At 41.4% G+C, this 17,738-nt stretch overlaps 5 protein-coding genes and 1 long non-coding RNA gene across 6 annotated transcripts; 5 read left to right on the top strand and 1 right to left on the bottom strand.

Moving 5' to 3' along the window:
- Nucleotides 1–34: 34 nt before the first annotated feature.
- On the top strand, nucleotides 35–2,624 carry LOC105697927. Its single transcript, XR_001103891.1, has 4 exons — nucleotides 35–167; nucleotides 405–1,282; nucleotides 1,513–1,820; nucleotides 1,904–2,624. It is a non-coding gene; the product is annotated as an uncharacterized LOC105697927 (long non-coding RNA).
- A 117-nt stretch (nucleotides 2,625–2,741) lies between these two features.
- Nucleotides 2,742–5,471, bottom strand: LOC105697924 (aquaporin AQPAe.a). Its single transcript, XM_012421666.1, has 6 exons — nucleotides 5,328–5,471; nucleotides 5,089–5,264; nucleotides 4,843–4,986; nucleotides 4,464–4,697; nucleotides 4,292–4,372; nucleotides 2,742–4,097 (listed from the first exon to the last, which is right to left on the bottom strand). The coding sequence occupies exons 1-6, from the start codon at nucleotides 5,341–5,343 to the stop codon at nucleotides 4,008–4,010; spliced, it is 741 nt and encodes a 246-aa protein (XP_012277089.1). The 5' UTR covers nucleotides 5,344–5,471; the 3' UTR covers nucleotides 2,742–4,007.
- A 340-nt stretch (nucleotides 5,472–5,811) lies between these two features.
- LOC105697893 (odorant receptor 2a) lies at nucleotides 5,812–8,191 on the top strand. The gene is made up of 6 exons (XM_012421624.2): nucleotides 5,812–6,318; nucleotides 6,494–7,050; nucleotides 7,170–7,269; nucleotides 7,466–7,576; nucleotides 7,635–7,790; nucleotides 7,912–8,191. The coding sequence occupies exons 1-6, from the start codon at nucleotides 6,064–6,066 to the stop codon at nucleotides 7,963–7,965; spliced, it is 1,233 nt and encodes a 410-aa protein (XP_012277047.2). The 5' UTR covers nucleotides 5,812–6,063; the 3' UTR covers nucleotides 7,966–8,191.
- A 756-nt stretch (nucleotides 8,192–8,947) lies between these two features.
- Nucleotides 8,948–10,183, top strand: LOC105697892. The gene is made up of 3 exons (XM_023434744.1): nucleotides 8,948–9,202; nucleotides 9,390–9,946; nucleotides 10,052–10,183. The coding sequence occupies exons 1-3, from the start codon at nucleotides 8,948–8,950 to the stop codon at nucleotides 10,161–10,163; spliced, it is 924 nt and encodes a 307-aa protein (XP_023290512.1). The 3' UTR covers nucleotides 10,164–10,183.
- Nucleotides 10,184–11,597: 1,414 nt separating this feature from the next.
- Nucleotides 11,598–14,668, top strand: LOC105697891 (putative odorant receptor 85d). Its single transcript, XM_023434743.1, has 5 exons — nucleotides 11,598–11,843; nucleotides 12,045–12,604; nucleotides 12,705–12,804; nucleotides 12,970–13,080; nucleotides 13,141–14,668. The coding sequence occupies exons 1-5, from the start codon at nucleotides 11,598–11,600 to the stop codon at nucleotides 13,333–13,335; spliced, it is 1,212 nt and encodes a 403-aa protein (XP_023290511.1). The 3' UTR covers nucleotides 13,336–14,668.
- Nucleotides 14,222–16,025, top strand: LOC105697890. The gene is made up of 6 exons (XM_012421620.2): nucleotides 14,222–14,323; nucleotides 14,550–15,106; nucleotides 15,222–15,321; nucleotides 15,485–15,595; nucleotides 15,656–15,811; nucleotides 15,933–16,025. Exons 1-6 carry the CDS (start codon nucleotides 14,222–14,224, stop codon nucleotides 15,984–15,986), a joined length of 1,080 nt encoding a protein of 359 aa, XP_012277043.1. The 3' UTR covers nucleotides 15,987–16,025.
- Nucleotides 16,026–17,738: the final 1,713 nt, after the last annotated feature.

Genomic DNA, 17,738 nt, shown 5'->3' with positions numbered 1-17,738 from the left:
GCTACGGCGTGCCGAGAACGTTCTCGACGCCGGCAAGCGCCCTGCGCCGAGCCCTTGGCGAAGTAGACGCGCAATAGCCTCCAGTTTATAAATTACGGCGCCTTCCTGTAAAATATCGCGTCAGAATCTGTCCAACCTTCTAAACGTGAGATATTTTGCATCCATGGGTAAGTATTTCATCGCAATCGGCGGTTTTTTGAGCATAACAGAGTCGGTACGCAGTATTGATCGGTCGCGGCGCAGACGAGATTTCTGGCACGTTCGCACGCCGGGGCTCGGCGACCTAACCTCTCTCTCTCCCCACCGCGAAGCCGGCCTGGAACGTTCGACCGGTCCCGGCTACGAGCAGGGGAGATGAGGACGCCTCGACAATAGTGCGCAGTTATGCAACTGCTTATTTTCAGGAATACACGCCAACGGAGGCCTGCTGCGTGTCCCTGAGACCCGCCGTGCAGTTTCGGCGACCAAAAGGAAGAGTCTCGCAAAGAAGGGCCCTCGTCGGACGGGAAGAACGAGGCCGCCCATGGGAAAGTGCGCAGTTGGATATAATGGACTCTTCCCAGAAGCGGAGACGGTTTTGCGATGAATTTTCGGGAACATGGGATTGAATTGCAGGCGTTCTTTAGATAAAAATGAGCATGTCGGGTACAGGGATCGCTGGAGTAATTGTGTAATAATTGTACATTTCGTGAAACCATGATAGACGTGCATATACACATGTAAGCGTTGATCTAATTGGAATGGTAATGGGCTCAACTTAATTGTGCACTCACCTGCGTACACTACTAATTAGAACATGTGATGTTTGCAAAACGCCATAGGTCAAGGATCATCGCATGCGATTAAGACGTTGAATTATCTGAAGAATTGTAAAAGTTAATGGCTTATTTTCCTCGATTAATGGGAGCGAATAAATTATTCCATTGTTTTGAGAATGTGCTCGTCTCTGGTGACGAATTTCAATTATTGCCGCTCAGGCGAAATGTTCAAATAGGGTCCTATTGTAAGGTACTCTTGCGTGATAATATCGAATCTTGAGAAAATGTTCGTTCCGGGAACCCTGTTGCGTGCCCTAGGGGGGAAATGCTACGCAGTACTCCCAACGGGCAATAAGATTAAAAAGGGAGGAAGGACGGGTACAAAAGGGGGAAGGACAAGGTTATCGATACGAAAGTGCGCAGTTTAGCCAGCGGTGCGTTTCGGCAGATGTGAAAACGGAAATACGACGCAACTCTCGCCGGCACGGCTGCGGAACAATGGTCCGCCATTTTGACAAAGAGAGGTTCGATCTTCGCTTGTATTACGTATATTACAGACGTATATGTATCCTAATAATGATTTTCTCCCTGATACTACCCGTAGAAAAAAGATATTCAATCAAAGAATAATTATTCGACTCAAGTAGGCGCGAATAAATTGTATGCAATATTCGGAATTATGACTATTTAATTTCAGTGAAATTTCTGGAATTAACGAAATCATTTCTTTGGCTCAATGAATTTCTTTTCTCAGGGCTTATGAAAGTGCAGGGACCCTATGGTTCGGCATAACGAGGGAATCCATGCTTTTTCCATTCACTTATTCGGGGAAAACTGAACAGTTCACTGAGCAATCGTCTTCCAAAACGGAAAGTGGAAAGGGGAGGTCGATGCACCGACATGGCCGCTTGGATGCACATATATACTGCAACGACGGAGCAAGACGGTCACGGAACGTACTCGAAGCTTCCACTGTTTCTAACCGGGGACGGAAAACGTTTTGGAAAGCGTTTCCCTTTATTTCCCGTTGCTGCACGCAACCAGGAACGGAAGTATACGCTCGTTTGTGTCTTTTTACTCCGTAACGTTCTTATATAACGGAATGAGACGGGTCGAAGGAATAATTTCTTTTCTTTCGTCTCAAGGTCAACTCCGCTTGGCTTGGATCTGCGGAATCTCAAAATTCTTCCCCCTGCAGCATTCCGAGTGGCGATGCAACCAGTTCCCTGATTTCCTGCACCTCTTGTTTCTTGGCCATGAACGCACACTTCGGCCATAGCTTTGACCATGGCCTCCTTTGTGTATCTCACCAGAGGGCAAGAAGCGTCGCCACGTCACGTTTGACTCGAGACTCAGTTAATCAGGAAAAGGAACTAAATCGAGAGAAGACTGCGACCGCGAGATATAATTTAAATAAGTCTAACCTAAGAGTAAATTATGTAACGTGCGAATGCGTAATTTATTGTATTTAAATAAGTTACCGCGAAAAGCATTCTCAGATAGCGAGTTATCGCCTTTTGCTTCGACTGTTATATTCGTATTTCGTTTTCGAGATTTCGTATACGAAAAATCCAGTATAGTTATCTTGGTTTAGAATAGTTTAGAGATGAATTTAAATAGGAGGACTTGGTGGTTTTAGATTGGGAGGATTTTTTTGGAGTTTAAAGTGCGCCGTGGAACGGCTCGGGTAGTTTCCGTGGAGTTCTAGAACGTTTCAGCCCGGCGAATCGATACCTGCACCAGAAACTCCGCATTAATATAGGTCTTTGGTATATATGGTACTGCGCGTCATGTCTTACCTTAAGAAGAAAAATGTATCGTGTCGAATCGTGTGCAGGTTGAAAAATGACCGCAAATACTACTGATTTTATTAGCCGCCAATTATTACGGTATGGAGAGTAACCGTTAGAATTTATGACGTAGTAACTCTAGTTCTGCAGATGTAAAATGGCACGATAATAGCAGGCTAATTAAAATCACCGGTTATTTTCTTCGGTTTTTTATTTGATAAAAAATCCACGCGGCGAGGAAAGTGCGTTACTATGCGTGATTCAGTGAATACAGAGTTTCTGGTTGTTTTCAAGCCGATGTTTATGCGACGCCAACTATTTTTAGAACGATTTCATAGAGACGTAAACGTATTTACTCCTAGGCCTGAAAAGCGGAATCGTAATGCTTTGGAAGGAAAATGTTTGAGTATGCGTTACTCGTTAGTATTTAATAGAACATACAAGGTCTTAGGCAGGACTTCTTTGGAAGACAACGGGTTAACGAAACCCGGTCAGGTTCATTGTTCCGATTTCATAAGCAGGCCGCGACCGCGGTAAATATGTATGTACATATGTAATTTTAGAACTGCGGGTGGGAGGTCCATTTCTAATTATGACGTCTCGGTAGAGACCTACGGATGGGTCCTGATCCCTCAAATGACGAGCTTCAAAAATACGTACGGTAGAATTTAATTCTCAAGACCTCCTCTGAAGGTTTCGAGTTATTTCGAGCGCAAGAAGAGTGCCTCCAAATACACTTTGACATAACAAAAGACGCCGCTTATACTCGGAGGAACAGCTGCTTTCGCAACCGGTCTGTCCACCTCCCGATAACCGGCGTCCTGTATATCCTGACCTTGAATTCAACTGGAAATTTACGGAATCATTTTATACGCCAAAGTAAAGAGATACCTTACTTTCCTGTAACTCGATCTGCTTAGGAGGTCGTGAAAAATAATGTACATTCCGGGAATTCATTTGAGGATAATTACTTTGGATAGTACTCATTGATGGGAATAAAAAATCAAGTACATCAACGCGAATTACTATGAGTCATCTTATCGCCTCTGCTTTTTGACGAAATTTATCAAATCAATGTTGGATCGCGATAGACACGTGGAATCGACGTGCAATCGCAGGAAATCACTGCAGTCTTATCGGAGTTTATGCGGCTTACTATCATAGTACGATATCTAACTTTCCAAAAGAATAAAAGTAGCGGCGGACACGCTTAATGGATGGCATGCGTTATTGATAAATGTAAGAAGAATCCATCCATACCTTAATTGCAAGATAATTCTCTTGCGATGCGTTATCTACTCGAGGATATTTCGCAAATAAATAGGGTAACTTCGGTAGGAATAAATAATTTCCAGCGGAGTGACTTCGGTCCTTGTAGTTTCATGCGTAGTTTTGTTTTTTTTTTTCCTCAGGATGTCACGTCGAGTTCCTTCATTTCTAGAATAGGATCAGGTTGGGATTATTCTTTCGACGTCGTTTGCTCTTTGAAAATGATTTCATAGACGTATGTTCCGAGTAATGCCCCCAAAGTAGGTCCGGCCCAGTATACCTATAATTGTAATATATTAATTAGAACGACAACCAAATTAATGAGGAAGAAAATCACACTTTTGCGATGGCGTTTAGATATGTATTATGGAATAGCTAGAAATTCATCGAGCATTTAATTTCACTTGGTTAATGAAACGCAAGTTATCGATTTCGACTGGTTGCAATTGTGAAAAGAATATCTCAGATACTTACCCACTGATCTTTCCATTCGCTGTTCCAAAATGCAGGTCCAAATGTTCGGGCTGGGTTCATGCTACATCCTGTATACGGACCCTGAGATGTGATTTATGTAATTCCTCTTTTAAAAATTGTTAATTTACGGTTTGTAAGATTTTCATTGAAGCTTATTGATATCGTTGCATACCGCGGCACAACCAATTGCGGCGACTGAAAATCCAAATCTCAGAGCAGTCGAATCCGTAGTGTGTGCACATCTCGGATCCCACGTTGCACATGCAGTGCAAAGAATAATAGCTGTGCAAAATGTCTCGATCAGGATGGCTTGTACAATTGAAACTTTCGGATGGATGGCGGTCACGCAAAGACTGCTCGTTGAATTGTACAGTCCATCGTTAAACAGATCTTCGGGAGTTATCATCTGCGAGTACGTGATAAAGTAACAAAGTATTGTTAACGATTACAAATATCAGAGAATATAACAGGTATCAAATCAGCGGGATTTCTTTTTCCTTGTTTAGACTATTTCCCAGCGGCACTGCAGTGAATAAAAAAATATACTGTACTTTCAGGGTCCCGTATCCGATGGTTGCTCCGATGAATTGTCCAATGACATAAATTATTCCCGTCGGAATTGACTTCAGGCCAACAATCACTGCTCCTATTGTTACTGCTGGATTGAGGTGAGCACCACTAATGTGACCCAGCATCTGAAATCAGATTCTACTCTATCAAAATCAGGTATTTCAGTTGAGAAATATTATGGTAATAGTTTTTACATTGAATGAGACATTTTGGTAAAATATTCTCACCATAATGATCAGGTTGACAGTGAGGCCGAAGGTTAATGCTGTTTGGAGAGGTGGTGGAGGAGAAGGTCCCATGGTACCGATGCACCCCATGCACCCAATGAAGAGTAATGCTGCCGTACCAACAATTTCTGCCAGGAACATGGTCATGGTACCCTTCTGCACGGCCCATGTGTTTTCTAGCACAAACAAAGTATTTAACCCACAATTTTAATGAATGAACGAAGACGGCGTTCACTTACCAACGACGCTTGCCATGATTTTTAAATCTACATATATAGACGAAAAGAGTTAAATTCTATCAGCCCTGAATATTGCTGATATCTAGGAAGATCACACGACCGTTTCGCAATCCTGACACCTTATGGTCGAGTACTACTTGTAGTTATGAGAGCAAACCGAGCAGAACAATATTCTGAAGCCTTATCATCATGGAAGCAATATCTGATAGATCTGCACTTTCGTTACTTTTTATGTTATAATAATCTTGAAAAACAGAAATAACGTCTGTCTGCTTGCAGGGTCATAACTGGAAACGCGGTTACATGCGATTGTACCTCCTGGGAGGAGATAAAAATTATTTCGGTGAATTGTTCAGTCTTGATCGTAAAAAAATTCGATTTCGAGGAAGTACAGTGGGCGATGACGTGGCCAACGTGATCGAAAAACATATTTTCGCAAATTGAACAAGTGCAATTTTCCGCGGCCATCTGACGCAGGTTTTACCCGAATACTACAGGAATAATCAATACATCTCCCTCAGAGTTTCCGTCTTTACACTCCGATCACTAATATACATGGGTACCTTCTACGGACGTTTCAATTTTTAATGGCCACGACATCGTCTACAAAATACGAATAAAGCCCATAAGAAATCTCTCTCAGTCATTGTCCTTGAGTTGTAAAAATACGACTACGTTGTTCAATATTTTCTCATCGGCAGTCACGACTGTCAGTTGTCAGATAAACGATCTTGCAATGATTACCAATAAGGATCATCCGAAATCAGCGAAGGTTCGAAACAAATTTTATGAAACCGATCTCGAGGAGGATATCGGTTTGATACGATGTTTGATGAAGTCGATAGGCTTGTGGTACTCGAAAACTGAAAATTCACCGAGAGAGAAATTCATGTCAATCATCTCGATCATGGCCTACACTCTTCTACACGTCGTCGTGCTCGTTCCCTTCTTCATAGAGATCGTTTTCATGGAGAAGGACTTTCGAAAGCAGGTACTGGCAAAAGTTACTCTTATGTCGAGGAGATGCCAAATAGTACTCTTTAATAAATACAATTTTATACCACTGACAATTCGATTTAAAATGTATACTCGAAGGCATATCGAGTTATTTTTATATCCTTAATTCAATAATTCAATTGTTCACCTGTGGTTCAATTTTTCGTCAGGTGGAAAACGCTTCGCCGTTGATCGGTTCCTTCATAGGAGAGATCAAGTATTTATGTATATTGTATTACAAGAAAGATGTGTGCAACTACATCGACAGCATGTCCGAAGATTGGAGGAAAGCTCGCATGAAGCCCGATCGCGAATTTATGCTCCAAAGCACCAAGTTCGGCCAAAAATTGACACGGCCATGTATGATCAGCATGTACACCGGTTGCGTGGGCTATGTATTCATTAACCCTGTTCTATCAGGGGATCTTCTGTCCCGTAATGACACCTCAAGAACGCTGGCGTTTCCCTGCTATTACCACGTCTTCGATGTTCACCGTTCGCCGAATTTTGAAATTATGTATATTACCCAAATTGTATTCGTAGTCACGTCGGCAACCTGTTTCATCGTTGCTTGTGCTCTCACTGTCAAATTCACTTTTCACATATGTGCCCAATGTCGGATCGTAAGATCACTCTTCGAGGACGTTATCGATGGAGACCAACAACAAGATCTGAGCTTCGACGAGAGATGGTCTTACGCTATCAAAGCTCACTTACGGGTATTAAGGTAAAATAATGCACTGTTAGTAATTATATTGGTGCCGTGACTTAAAATATTCTAGCTGAAAGATCTGGATGGATGTATATGCAAGAATACGTTATAGTAGTAATTGTTCATTCTTGCAGATTTGTAAATGACGCGGTGTCGGTACTAAAAGGCGTATGTCTTACGGAACTATTAGGATGTAGCGTAGTCACTTGTCTCATTGGACTTACTGCAATTTGGGTAGGCAAATGATAACAAAATCAATTTTCCAACTTGTTAGAATTTTACGGGAAATTTGTGCGTGCACGTGTAATCATATGCATGTTTACTTTATCCTCTCGGAATGGTCTTTCGCAGAAATGAATTGCGCTTCTCCGTAGAAAACGGGACTTTAAGATTTTCTGCCTCTGTGAACTTAATTCATTTATTATTCCAGCATCTGCAAGAGAAGAATAATGGAGATTGCCTCATGGTAATGATCATATTCACCGCGTTTGTCCTGAATCTATTTATATATTGTTTCATCAGCGAACAGCTTACACACCAGGTATGCATTTTCTCGATCTCACAAAATTTACTATGAATTTAAGAAACGAAATTGGCAGTATGCAATGATTGGAGAAACGCTGTACGACATCCAATGGTATCGTCTACCGCCGAAAAAGGCGTCAGAAATAGTTATAATACTTGCAATCTGCAACATTCCCGTCCACCTGACCGCTGGAAAGATTTCCGAGCTGTCCATAAGTGTATTTTGTGATGTAAGTGTAGGAATAGTATTATTTCCCTGGCTAATATAATTTTAATATTCGCTAGGTGAAGAACAAAGTAAAAATTCTTTCCCAAAAATTATTCACTTACCGTAACGATTTTATGTTGCAGGTGTTCAAGGCTACCATGGTGTATTTAAATGTGCTTCGTGAACTGATGTTATAGCCACTAGGGATTTCAGCCATAAGGATTAGTATCTCTATTTAGTAAAGCGCTGTTTTTTGTGCGTATGTATGTACGTGTGTCACGAAACAAAGATAATGCTTTTTAGGCGGGTTCCGGTTCGTATTTTGAAAATCGCTGATACATGTCCCCCCTAAGTTGAGGTCGAGGATGTCATAAGTTTCATCAAATTTCGAATTCAACCTTTCCTGTTCGACTTACAGCTAAGGGGTTGAATTTGAGAAGGCGTCACTGCCCGCGGCGCCCGTCGCGAGTAATTTTCTAGTATGGCATATTAATACCGTATAATATTTTTTTTTCACGGTAGTTCGGTAACATTTCTGATGAGAGATGTACATGGTAAACGTTGTGAAAATTCTCGAAAACTGTTAAAAAGAATAAATGTTATTACAGAAATTGACAGCTTACCTGCCACGTGTCTCGACAACTTGTTCGGAGACTGTTCGATTCTCGGAATACTAAGACCTTGATTTGTTATCAATGATATAAGCTCCGTACTCTTCTGTCTCTGCACCGCCATGGAGTTTAGTTTGGATTGAATGAAAATTCGACTGCGTGAAAGTAGAGTAGATTACAGTAGTTCAGATGGTACTTGCAAAATATAAACAATATGTCCCGGAATACGACGATGACGTGGTCGACGTTATCCGGAAATATATTTTCGCAGATTGGACAAATGCAATTTTTCGCGGCCATCTGACTCAGGTTTTACCCGAATACTACAGGAATAATCAATACATCTCCCTCAGAGTTTCCGTCTTTACACTCACATCATGAATATACGTGGATACCTTCTACTGGCGTTTCAATTTTTAATGGCCACGACATCGTCTACAAAATACTAATAAAGCCCATAAGAAATCCCTCTCGGTCATTATTCTTGAGTCGTGGAAATACGACTGCGTTGTTCAATATTTTCTCATCCGCAGTCACGACTGTCAGTTGTCAGATAAACGATCTTGCAATGATTACCAATAAGGATCATCCGAAATCGGCGAAGGTTCGAAACCAATTTTACGAAGCCGATCTCGAGGAGGATATCGGTTTGATACGATGTTTGATGAAGTCGATAGGCTTGTGGTACTCGAAAACTGAAAGTTCATCAAGAGAGAAATTCATGTCAATCGTCTCTGTAATTGCCTGCACTCTTCTAAACGTCGCCGTGGTCGTTCCCTTCTTCATACACCTCGTCTTCATTGAGGAGGACATCAAAATGGTGGTAGGGACAAAAGGGTGTTCTTTGATAAGCTCAATTTGATATCAGTTATCGGTCATGTCGATTCGGAATGTGAATTAGAAGTCACACCGCGAATTAACGAAGACTCGTCGAAACCGGGGAAATTCGGCATTCTGATTTTTCTCCATTCCTTCAGATATTTAAATACATTACGTTAATTTTTCCGCAGGTGGAAAACGCTTCGGCGTTGATCGGTTTCATCATAGGAGGGTTCAAGTATTTGTGTATGGTTGGTCACAGGAGCGATATCTGCAACTACATAGACAGGATTTCCGAAGATTGGAGGAATGCTCGCATGGATCCCGATCGCAAGATCATGCTCCAAAGCACGAAATTCTTCCAACAATTGATAAGGACCGCTATGATCATCATGTACGCTGGTCCCGTGGGGTACTCATTCATGCTCCCGATTCTGTCAGGGGATCTTCTGTCCCATAATGATACTACAAGAAGGCCGACGTTTCCCTGCTATTATCACGTCTTCGATGTTTACCCTTCGCCGAATTATGAAATTGTTTATATTACGCAAATTAGCGGCGTGGCCGTGTGTACAACCTTTTACGTGATCGCTTCTGCTCTCACGGCCAAATTTGTTTTTCACATCTGTACCCAATGCCGGATCGTGAGATCACTTTTTGAGGACGTTATCGATGGAGACAAGCAACAAGATCGGAGCTTCAACGAGAGATGGTCCTACGCTATCAAAGCTCACTTACGGGTATTAAGGTACAATAATGCACTGATAGAAATTATATCGATATCGTGAGTTGAAATATTCTAGCTGAAAGAGCTGAATGAATACGTCACGGTAGTAATTGTTTTTTCTTGCAGATTTGTAAAGGACGCGGTGTCGGTACTGAGAGGCATATGTTTCGCGGAATTGTTAGGATGTAGCACAATCACTTGTTTCATTGGACTCAATGCAATTTGGGTAGGCAAATGAAAAAAAAAAAAATAAGACAATTTTCCATCTTGATCAGGAAACTCAGTAGAGTTCCGCGCCAAATACACTTAAAAACACGCGCAAACGTCACTGAATACTTAACGCCAAAGTTGGGCACTTCAATTCGATCAAAATATTTTTCTCGAATAAGAAAACTTATCATGGACTCATAGAATTTTTTACGCGAAATTTGTACAGTTGCATACATAGTCTGCTTTATCCTTTGGGTATGATTTTACACAAAATGTAATTCCGCTTTTCGGTATAAAACTGACCTTCCAGATTTTCTGCCCTTGTGGGCTTAATTATTCCAGATCTTGTATTTTTCCAGAACCTGCAAGAAAATAACAGTGGAAATTGCATAATGGTATTCCTCATATTCACCTCGTTTGTCCTGAATCTATTTGTATATTGTTTCATCAGTGAGCAGCTTACCCAGCAGGTATGCATTTTCTCGTTCTCTCAGAAAATTTTTGCTATGAATTTAAAACTCGAAATTGGTAGTACGCAATGATTGGAGCAACGTTGTACGAGATAGAGTGGTATCGTCTACCGTCAAAAAAGGCGTCAGAAATCGTTTTGATACTTGCGATCTGCAACATCCCAGTCAAACTGACCGCTGGAAAGGTGTCCGAGCTGTCCTTGAGTGTATTTTGTGATGTAAGCGCGGGAATATTGATAATTCTATGACTAGTATAATTTCAAGATATAATAGACGAAGAATGAAGTAACAATGCTTTCCGTAAAAATTACTCACTCACCGCAGAAATTTTCTGTTGCAGGTGTTTAAGGCTACCATGGTGTATTTAAATGTGCTTCGAGAACTGATGTTGTAAGCGCTTCGGATATCAGTCATAAGCATTAGTGTATGACACATTAAAAACCGCATAATGCTGTCTCGTACTCTACTAACCGGGCTCATCCTGACGTAACATTTTTATCGCGGTAGTTCGGATGGGAGATGCACATCATAAATAGAGCGAACACTCTTGAAGAACTGTTCAAAAGAATAAATGTTATTACAGAAACTGACAGCTTATCTGTCCCGTGTATTGACCACTTGTCCCGATACTGTTAATTTCTCGGGATAGTGAGAATATGATTTCTAATCAATTATATAAGCTACGAACTCTCCTGTCTCTACACCGCCATGGGGCAGACTCAAGAGTGCGTTGTGTTAACAGAAATAATCAATATATCTCCCTCAGCGTTTCCGTCTTTATACTCCCATCACGAATATACGTGGGTAGAGTCTACTGACGTTTCAATTTTTAATGGCCACGATGTCGTCCACAAAATACGAATAAAGCCCACAAGAAAATCCCCTCACGGTCATTATCCTCAAGTGAAGTCGCGATAATGCGCCTGCGCTTCTTTAATATTTTCTTATCGGCGGTCAAGACTGTCAGTTGATGTCAGATCAAGGATCTCGAAATGGTCACCGTCAAGACTCATCCGAATTCCCATAACGCTCGGAATCAATTTTATGAGACCGACCTCGAGGAGGATATTCGTCTGATACGATGGTTGATGAAGTCGGTAGGCTTGTGGTCCTCGAAATCTGAAAATTCATCCCAAGGGAATCTCATCTCTTTTATTGTCTGCACTCTTGTAAACGTCGCCGTGGTCGTTCCCTTCTTCGTACAACTCTTCTTCATAGAGGAGGACGTTAGAAAGCAGGTAGCGAGAGAAGTTACTTTCAGCTCGAGGAAATGCTAAACATTGCTTCTCAATTAGCATACTTTAATGACTGTGGCCGAATATTTAGATTCAGAATGTATATCTGAGGTCATACCACGACTTAATGATGATTTATCGTAGTCCTTGTTTTATTTCCTTCGTTCTGGTATTTAAATATGCTCATGTCTGATTTTTCCGCAGGTGGAGTCTGTCCCGCCGTTCATCGGCTTCATCATAGGAGAGGCCAAGTATTTCTGTATTTTGAATCGCAAAAGAGATGTATGCAGCTACATCGACAGGATTTCCGAAGATTGGAGGAATGCTCGCATGAAACCCGATCGCGAAATAATGCTCCAAAGCGGGAAATTCTGCCGACAATTGACTCGGACGTGCATGATCATCATGTACACTGGTACCGTGAGCTATGCTATCATAGTCCCTCATTTGTCAGGGGAATCTGACAAGTCCAATAATGTCACCACAAGGAAGTTGTCGTTTCCCTGCTATTACTACGTCTTCGATGTCAGTCCGTCGCCGAATTATGAAATTATTTATGTTGTGCAAATTACGTGCGTGGTTGTGACTATAACCTTGTACTCGGTTGCGTGTGCTCTCACTGCCAAACTTGTTTTTCACATCTGTGCCCAGTGTCGGATCGTGAGATCCCTTTTTAAGAATATTATCGATGGAGACGGGCAACAAGATTTGAGCTTCAACGAGAGGTGGTCTTACGCTATCAAAGCTCACTTAAGGGTATTAAGGTAAAATAGTGCATTAATAATAATTATACTGTTGTGACATAAAAAATGATTGAACAATTACGTATTTTTACGTCACGGTAGTAATTCTCTTACCTTGCAGATTTGTAAACGACGTGGTGTCGGTACTAAAAGGAATTTGTCTCACGGAACTATTAGGATGCAGCACAGTCGCTTGCTTTGTTGGGTTCGATGTGATTTTGGTAGGCAAATGAAGAAAATCATGATTATCCAAAGTTTTTCGTTTTTAATAGTTTGCTTCATCCTCTCGGAATGGATTTTCTGAGAAAGTAATTCTGTTTTCCGTGGAAAACCGAACTTTCTGATTTTTTTTCCTCTGATACTTTAAAATTCGTAAAATTTTCCAGAACCTGCAAGAAAACAATGTAGGAGGTTTCGTCATATGTAGCCTCATATTTATCTCGTATATCCTGAATCTATTTGTATATTGTTTCATCAGTGAACAGCTTACCCACCAGGTATGCCCTTCTCACTGTTTCATAAAAAATTTTCTGTTATTTAAAGCGCGAAATTCGCAGTGTTCAGTGATTGGAGAAGCGGCGTACGAGATCGACTGGTACCGTCTACCGCCAAGAAAGGCGTCAGAAATAATTTTAATACTTGCGATCTGCAATGTTCCAGTCAAATTGACGGCTGGAAAGGTGTCCGAGCTGTCCATGACTGTATTTTGTGATGTAAGTGTTGGAATAACAATATTTCTGTGTCTAACGTAATTTCAAAATTTAATGGACGAAGAATGGAAATAACAATTCTTTTGGCAAAATGAACGCTCACCGTAACAATGTTCTATTGCAGGTGTTTAAGGCCACCATGGTGTATTTAAATGTGCTTCGAGAACTGATGTTGTAAGCGCGTCGGATATCAGTGATAAGCATTAGTGTATGACACATTAAAAACCGCATAATGCTATCTCGAAGTCTACCAACCGGGCTCATCCTGACGTATCATTTCTATCACGGTAGTTCGGATGGGAGATGCACATCATAAATAGAGCGAACACTCTTGACAACTGTTCAAAGGAATAAATGTTATTACAGAAACTGACAGCTTATCTGTCCCGTGTATTGACCACTTGTCCCGATACTGTTAATTTCTCGGGATAGTGAGAATATGATTTCTAATCAATTATATAAGCTACGAACTCTCCTGTCTCTACACCGCCATGGGGCAGACTCAAGAGTGCGTTGTGTTAACAGAAATAATCAATATATCTCCCTCAGCGTTTCCGTCTTTATACTCCCATCACGAATATACGTGGGTAGAGTCTACTGACGTTTCAATTTTTAATGGCCACGATGTCGTCCACAAAATACGAATAAAGCCCACAAGAAAATCCCCTCACGGTCATTATCCTCAAGTGAAGTCGTGATAATGCGCCTGCGCTTCTAAAATATTTTCTTATCGTTTGTCAAGACTGTCAGTTGATGTCAGATCGAGGACCTCGCAATGATAACCAGGAAGAGTCATCCGAGCTCAGCGGACTTTCGGAACGAGTTTTATGAAACCGATATTAAGGAGGATATCCATCTGATAAGATGTTTGATGAAGTCGGTAGGGTTGTGGTCTTCGAAAACTGAAAATTTCTCCCGAGAGAAGCTCATGTCCCTCATCTCTATCTCAGCCTGCACTCTTCTAAACGCCGTCGTGATCGTTCCCTTCTTCATACAGTTTGCATTTATAGAGGAGGACGTTCAATCGCTGGTAGGGACAAAATTTACTTTCAAGCCGAGGAAAATGCTAAACAGTGTTCTGTAGTAATCATAATTTTTCATTAGTGATCGGTTCCCATCGGTTTATGCATCAGTGATTCTGAAGTTATGTCACGAATTAACCGACACTCGTCGAACACGTGGAAATTCCGAATGATACTTTTGTTCCCTTAATTAAATGTTTAAGTAGTTCATGTAACGTTCAATTGTTTCCATAGGCGGCATCCGCTTCGCAGTTGGCTGGATTATTCATAGGAGGGGCCAAGTATTTATGTATGTTGCATCGCAAGAAAGATGTCTGCAAATACATCGAGAGGATTTCCGAAGATTGGAGGAATGTTCGCACGGATTCGGACCGCGAGATCATGCTCCGAAGCTCGAGATTTTGCCAAAAATTGACCCGGACGTGTATGATCATCATGTTAACTAGTTGTATTGGCTTCGCATCCATGGTCCCCGTAGTGTCAGGAGATCTTCTGTCCCATAATATCACCACGAGGAAGCCGGCGATGCCTTGCTATTACTACGTCTTCGATGTTCGCTATTCGCCGAATTATGAAATTGTTTATGTTGCCCAAGTTATGTGCATAGCTCTGTCGGCTACCTTTTACGTGATTGCTTGTGGACTCGCTGCCAAATTCGTTTATCACATCTGTGGTCAGTGCCGGATAGTGGAATCACTTTTTGAGAATCTTATCGATGGAGACGAGGAACACCATCTGAGCTTGAACGAGAGATGGTCTTACGCTATCGAAGCTCACTTACGGGTATTAAGGTAAAACAGTGAACAAATAGTAATTATATTGTTGCAGGGACATAAAATATTCTGAAAGAACTGGATGAATGTGTAGATTAGAATACGTCACGGTGGTAATTAATCTATCTTGCAGATTTGTAAAGGACGTGGTGTCGGTACTAAGAGGAGTATGTCTCTCGGAACTGTTAGGATCTAGCACAGTCGCTTGCTTGATTGGGCTTGATGTGATATTGGTAGGCGAATGGAAAGAAAACAATCGATTTTCCGAAACTTTACATTTTTAAGAGTCTGCTCCATCCTCTCGGAATGGTTTTTCCCAGACGGGAAATCCGTATCCCTAGAAAATTGAACTTTCAGATTGTCTTCCCCTGTAAGTTTAATTCCTATACTTTCCAGAATCTGCAAGAAAATAATATAGGACGTTGCATCATATTTATCCTCGTATATATCTCCTTTATCCTGAATCTATTTGTATATTGTTTCATCAGTGAACAGCTTACCCACCAGGTAGGCTTTTCCCCGGTCTTTCACAAAACTTGCTATGAATTTAAAGAACAATATTGGTAGTGTGCAATGATTGGAGAAGCGACGTACGAGATCGAGTGGTACCGTCTACCGTCAAAAAAGGCGTCAGAAATCGTTTTAATACTTGCCGTCTGCAACATTCCCGTCAAACTGACCGCTGGAAAGATATCCGAGCTGTCCATGAATGTCTTTTGTGATGTAAGTGCTGGAATGATAATAATTCTCTGACTAGTACAATTTCGATATTCAGTAGTCTAACAATGAAGTAAGAATTCTTTCCCAGAAATTGTTTACTCACCTTGTCAATCTTCTGTTGCAGGTGTTTAAGGCTACCCTAGTGTATTTAAATGTGCTTCGAGAACTCACGTTGTAAACGCTTGGGATTTCAACCATAAGGATTAGCGAATGACGTATTAAAGAGTGCATAATGTTGCCTTCAACCCTACTAACCGTTCTCGTCATTATATAACATTTTTTTCACCGTAGTTTGGCTGAAAGTTGCACACGATAAACAGGACGAAAACTCTCGAAAACAATTAAAATGAATAAATGTTACAGAAGCTGACAGCTTACCTGTCCCGTGACTCGGCCACTTGTCCCAAGATTGTTCATTCCTTGGAATAGTAAAACTATGATTTGTCACCAGGAATATCAGCTCCGAACTATCCTCTCTTCACACCGCCATGGGGCATAAACATGAGTACGTTGAGCCAAAAACCAGAAATAATTCCGGTCCATAATTTACCTTCACACCTGAAAACACGGTTGCATTTAATTCAAACACCGGGCAGGAAAAATAAAGCACTTCGATGAAATCGTTCAGTCTCGATTAAGGAAAAATTGGACGTCGCGAAAGTAGAGTACACTACGGTTATTCAGATCGTACTTGCAAAATATATACAATGTGTCCCGAAATACGAGGATGACGTGGTCGACGTTATTCGGAAATATATTTCCGCCGGTCAACCAAGGGATGTGCAATTTCCGCGGCCATCTTTCGTAGGTTTTACCTGTATACTAAAGAAATAATCGATGCATCTTCCTCAATGATTCTGTCTTTACACTCCCGTCACGAAGATACGTGGGAAAATTCTACTGACGTTTCAATTTTTAATCGCCGCATCGTTCACAAGATACTAATGAAGCCCATTAGAAATCCCTTCCGGTCATTATCCTCGCGTGAACTCGCGAAAATGCGCCTTTTTAAATATTTCCTCATCGTCTGCCAAGACCGTCAGTTGATGTCCGATCGAGGATCTCGAAATGATCTCCCATAGGAGCCATCCGAAGTCAACGGGCGTCCGAAACAGATTTTTCAAAACCGATTTCGAGGAGGATATCGGTCTGATAAGACGGTTGATGAAGTCGGTAGGCTTGTGGTCCTCGAAAACCGAAAATTCATCCAGAGAGAATCTCATGTCACTGGTCTCGATCATAGCCTGCAGTGTTCTAAACGTCGCCGTGATCGTTCCCATCTTCATACAGCTCGTTTTCATAGAGAAGGACATTAAAGTGCAGGTAGCGACAGAAGTTACGCCTAGGTCGAGGAAATGTTAAACATTGTTAATTCAATTTCAAATTTTTCTCAATTCAATTTCAATTATCATACCTTAACGACAGTGGCCGATATTTCGATGCAGAATGTATATCTGTCATATCACGACTTAACGAAGATTTATCCGAGTCCTAGATTTATTTCCTTCATTCTGGTAATTAAATGTGCTCATGTCAATTTAATTTTTCCGCAGGTGGAATCTGCCCCGCCGTTCATCGGCTTCATCATAGGAGGGGCCAAGAATGTCTGCATTTTGAATCACAAAAGAGATGTCTGCAGCTACATCGAAAGGATATCCGAAGATTGGAGGAATGCTCGCATGTTACCCGATCGCGAAATAATGCTCCAAAGCGGGAAATTCTGCCGACAATTGACCAGGATATGCATGATCGTCATGTACGCTGGTACCTTGAGCTACGCATTCATGTCCCCTATTTTGTTAGGGGAATCTGACAAGTCCAATAATGTCACCACAAGGAAGCCCTCGTTTCCCTGTTATTACTACGTAATCGACGTTCGTCTTTCGCCGAATTATGAAATTATTTATGTCGTGCAAGTTGCCAGCGTGGT

The sequence above is a fragment of the Orussus abietinus genome, unplaced genomic scaffold (genome assembly GCF_000612105.2).
Source record: "Orussus abietinus isolate OABI.00-Male unplaced genomic scaffold, Oabi_2.0 scaffold1, whole genome shotgun sequence".
NCBI lineage: Eukaryota > Metazoa > Arthropoda > Insecta > Hymenoptera > Orussidae > Orussus > Orussus abietinus.
The sequence above is the reverse complement of the archived record's forward strand: the minus strand, read 5'-3'. Positions and strand labels throughout refer to the sequence as shown.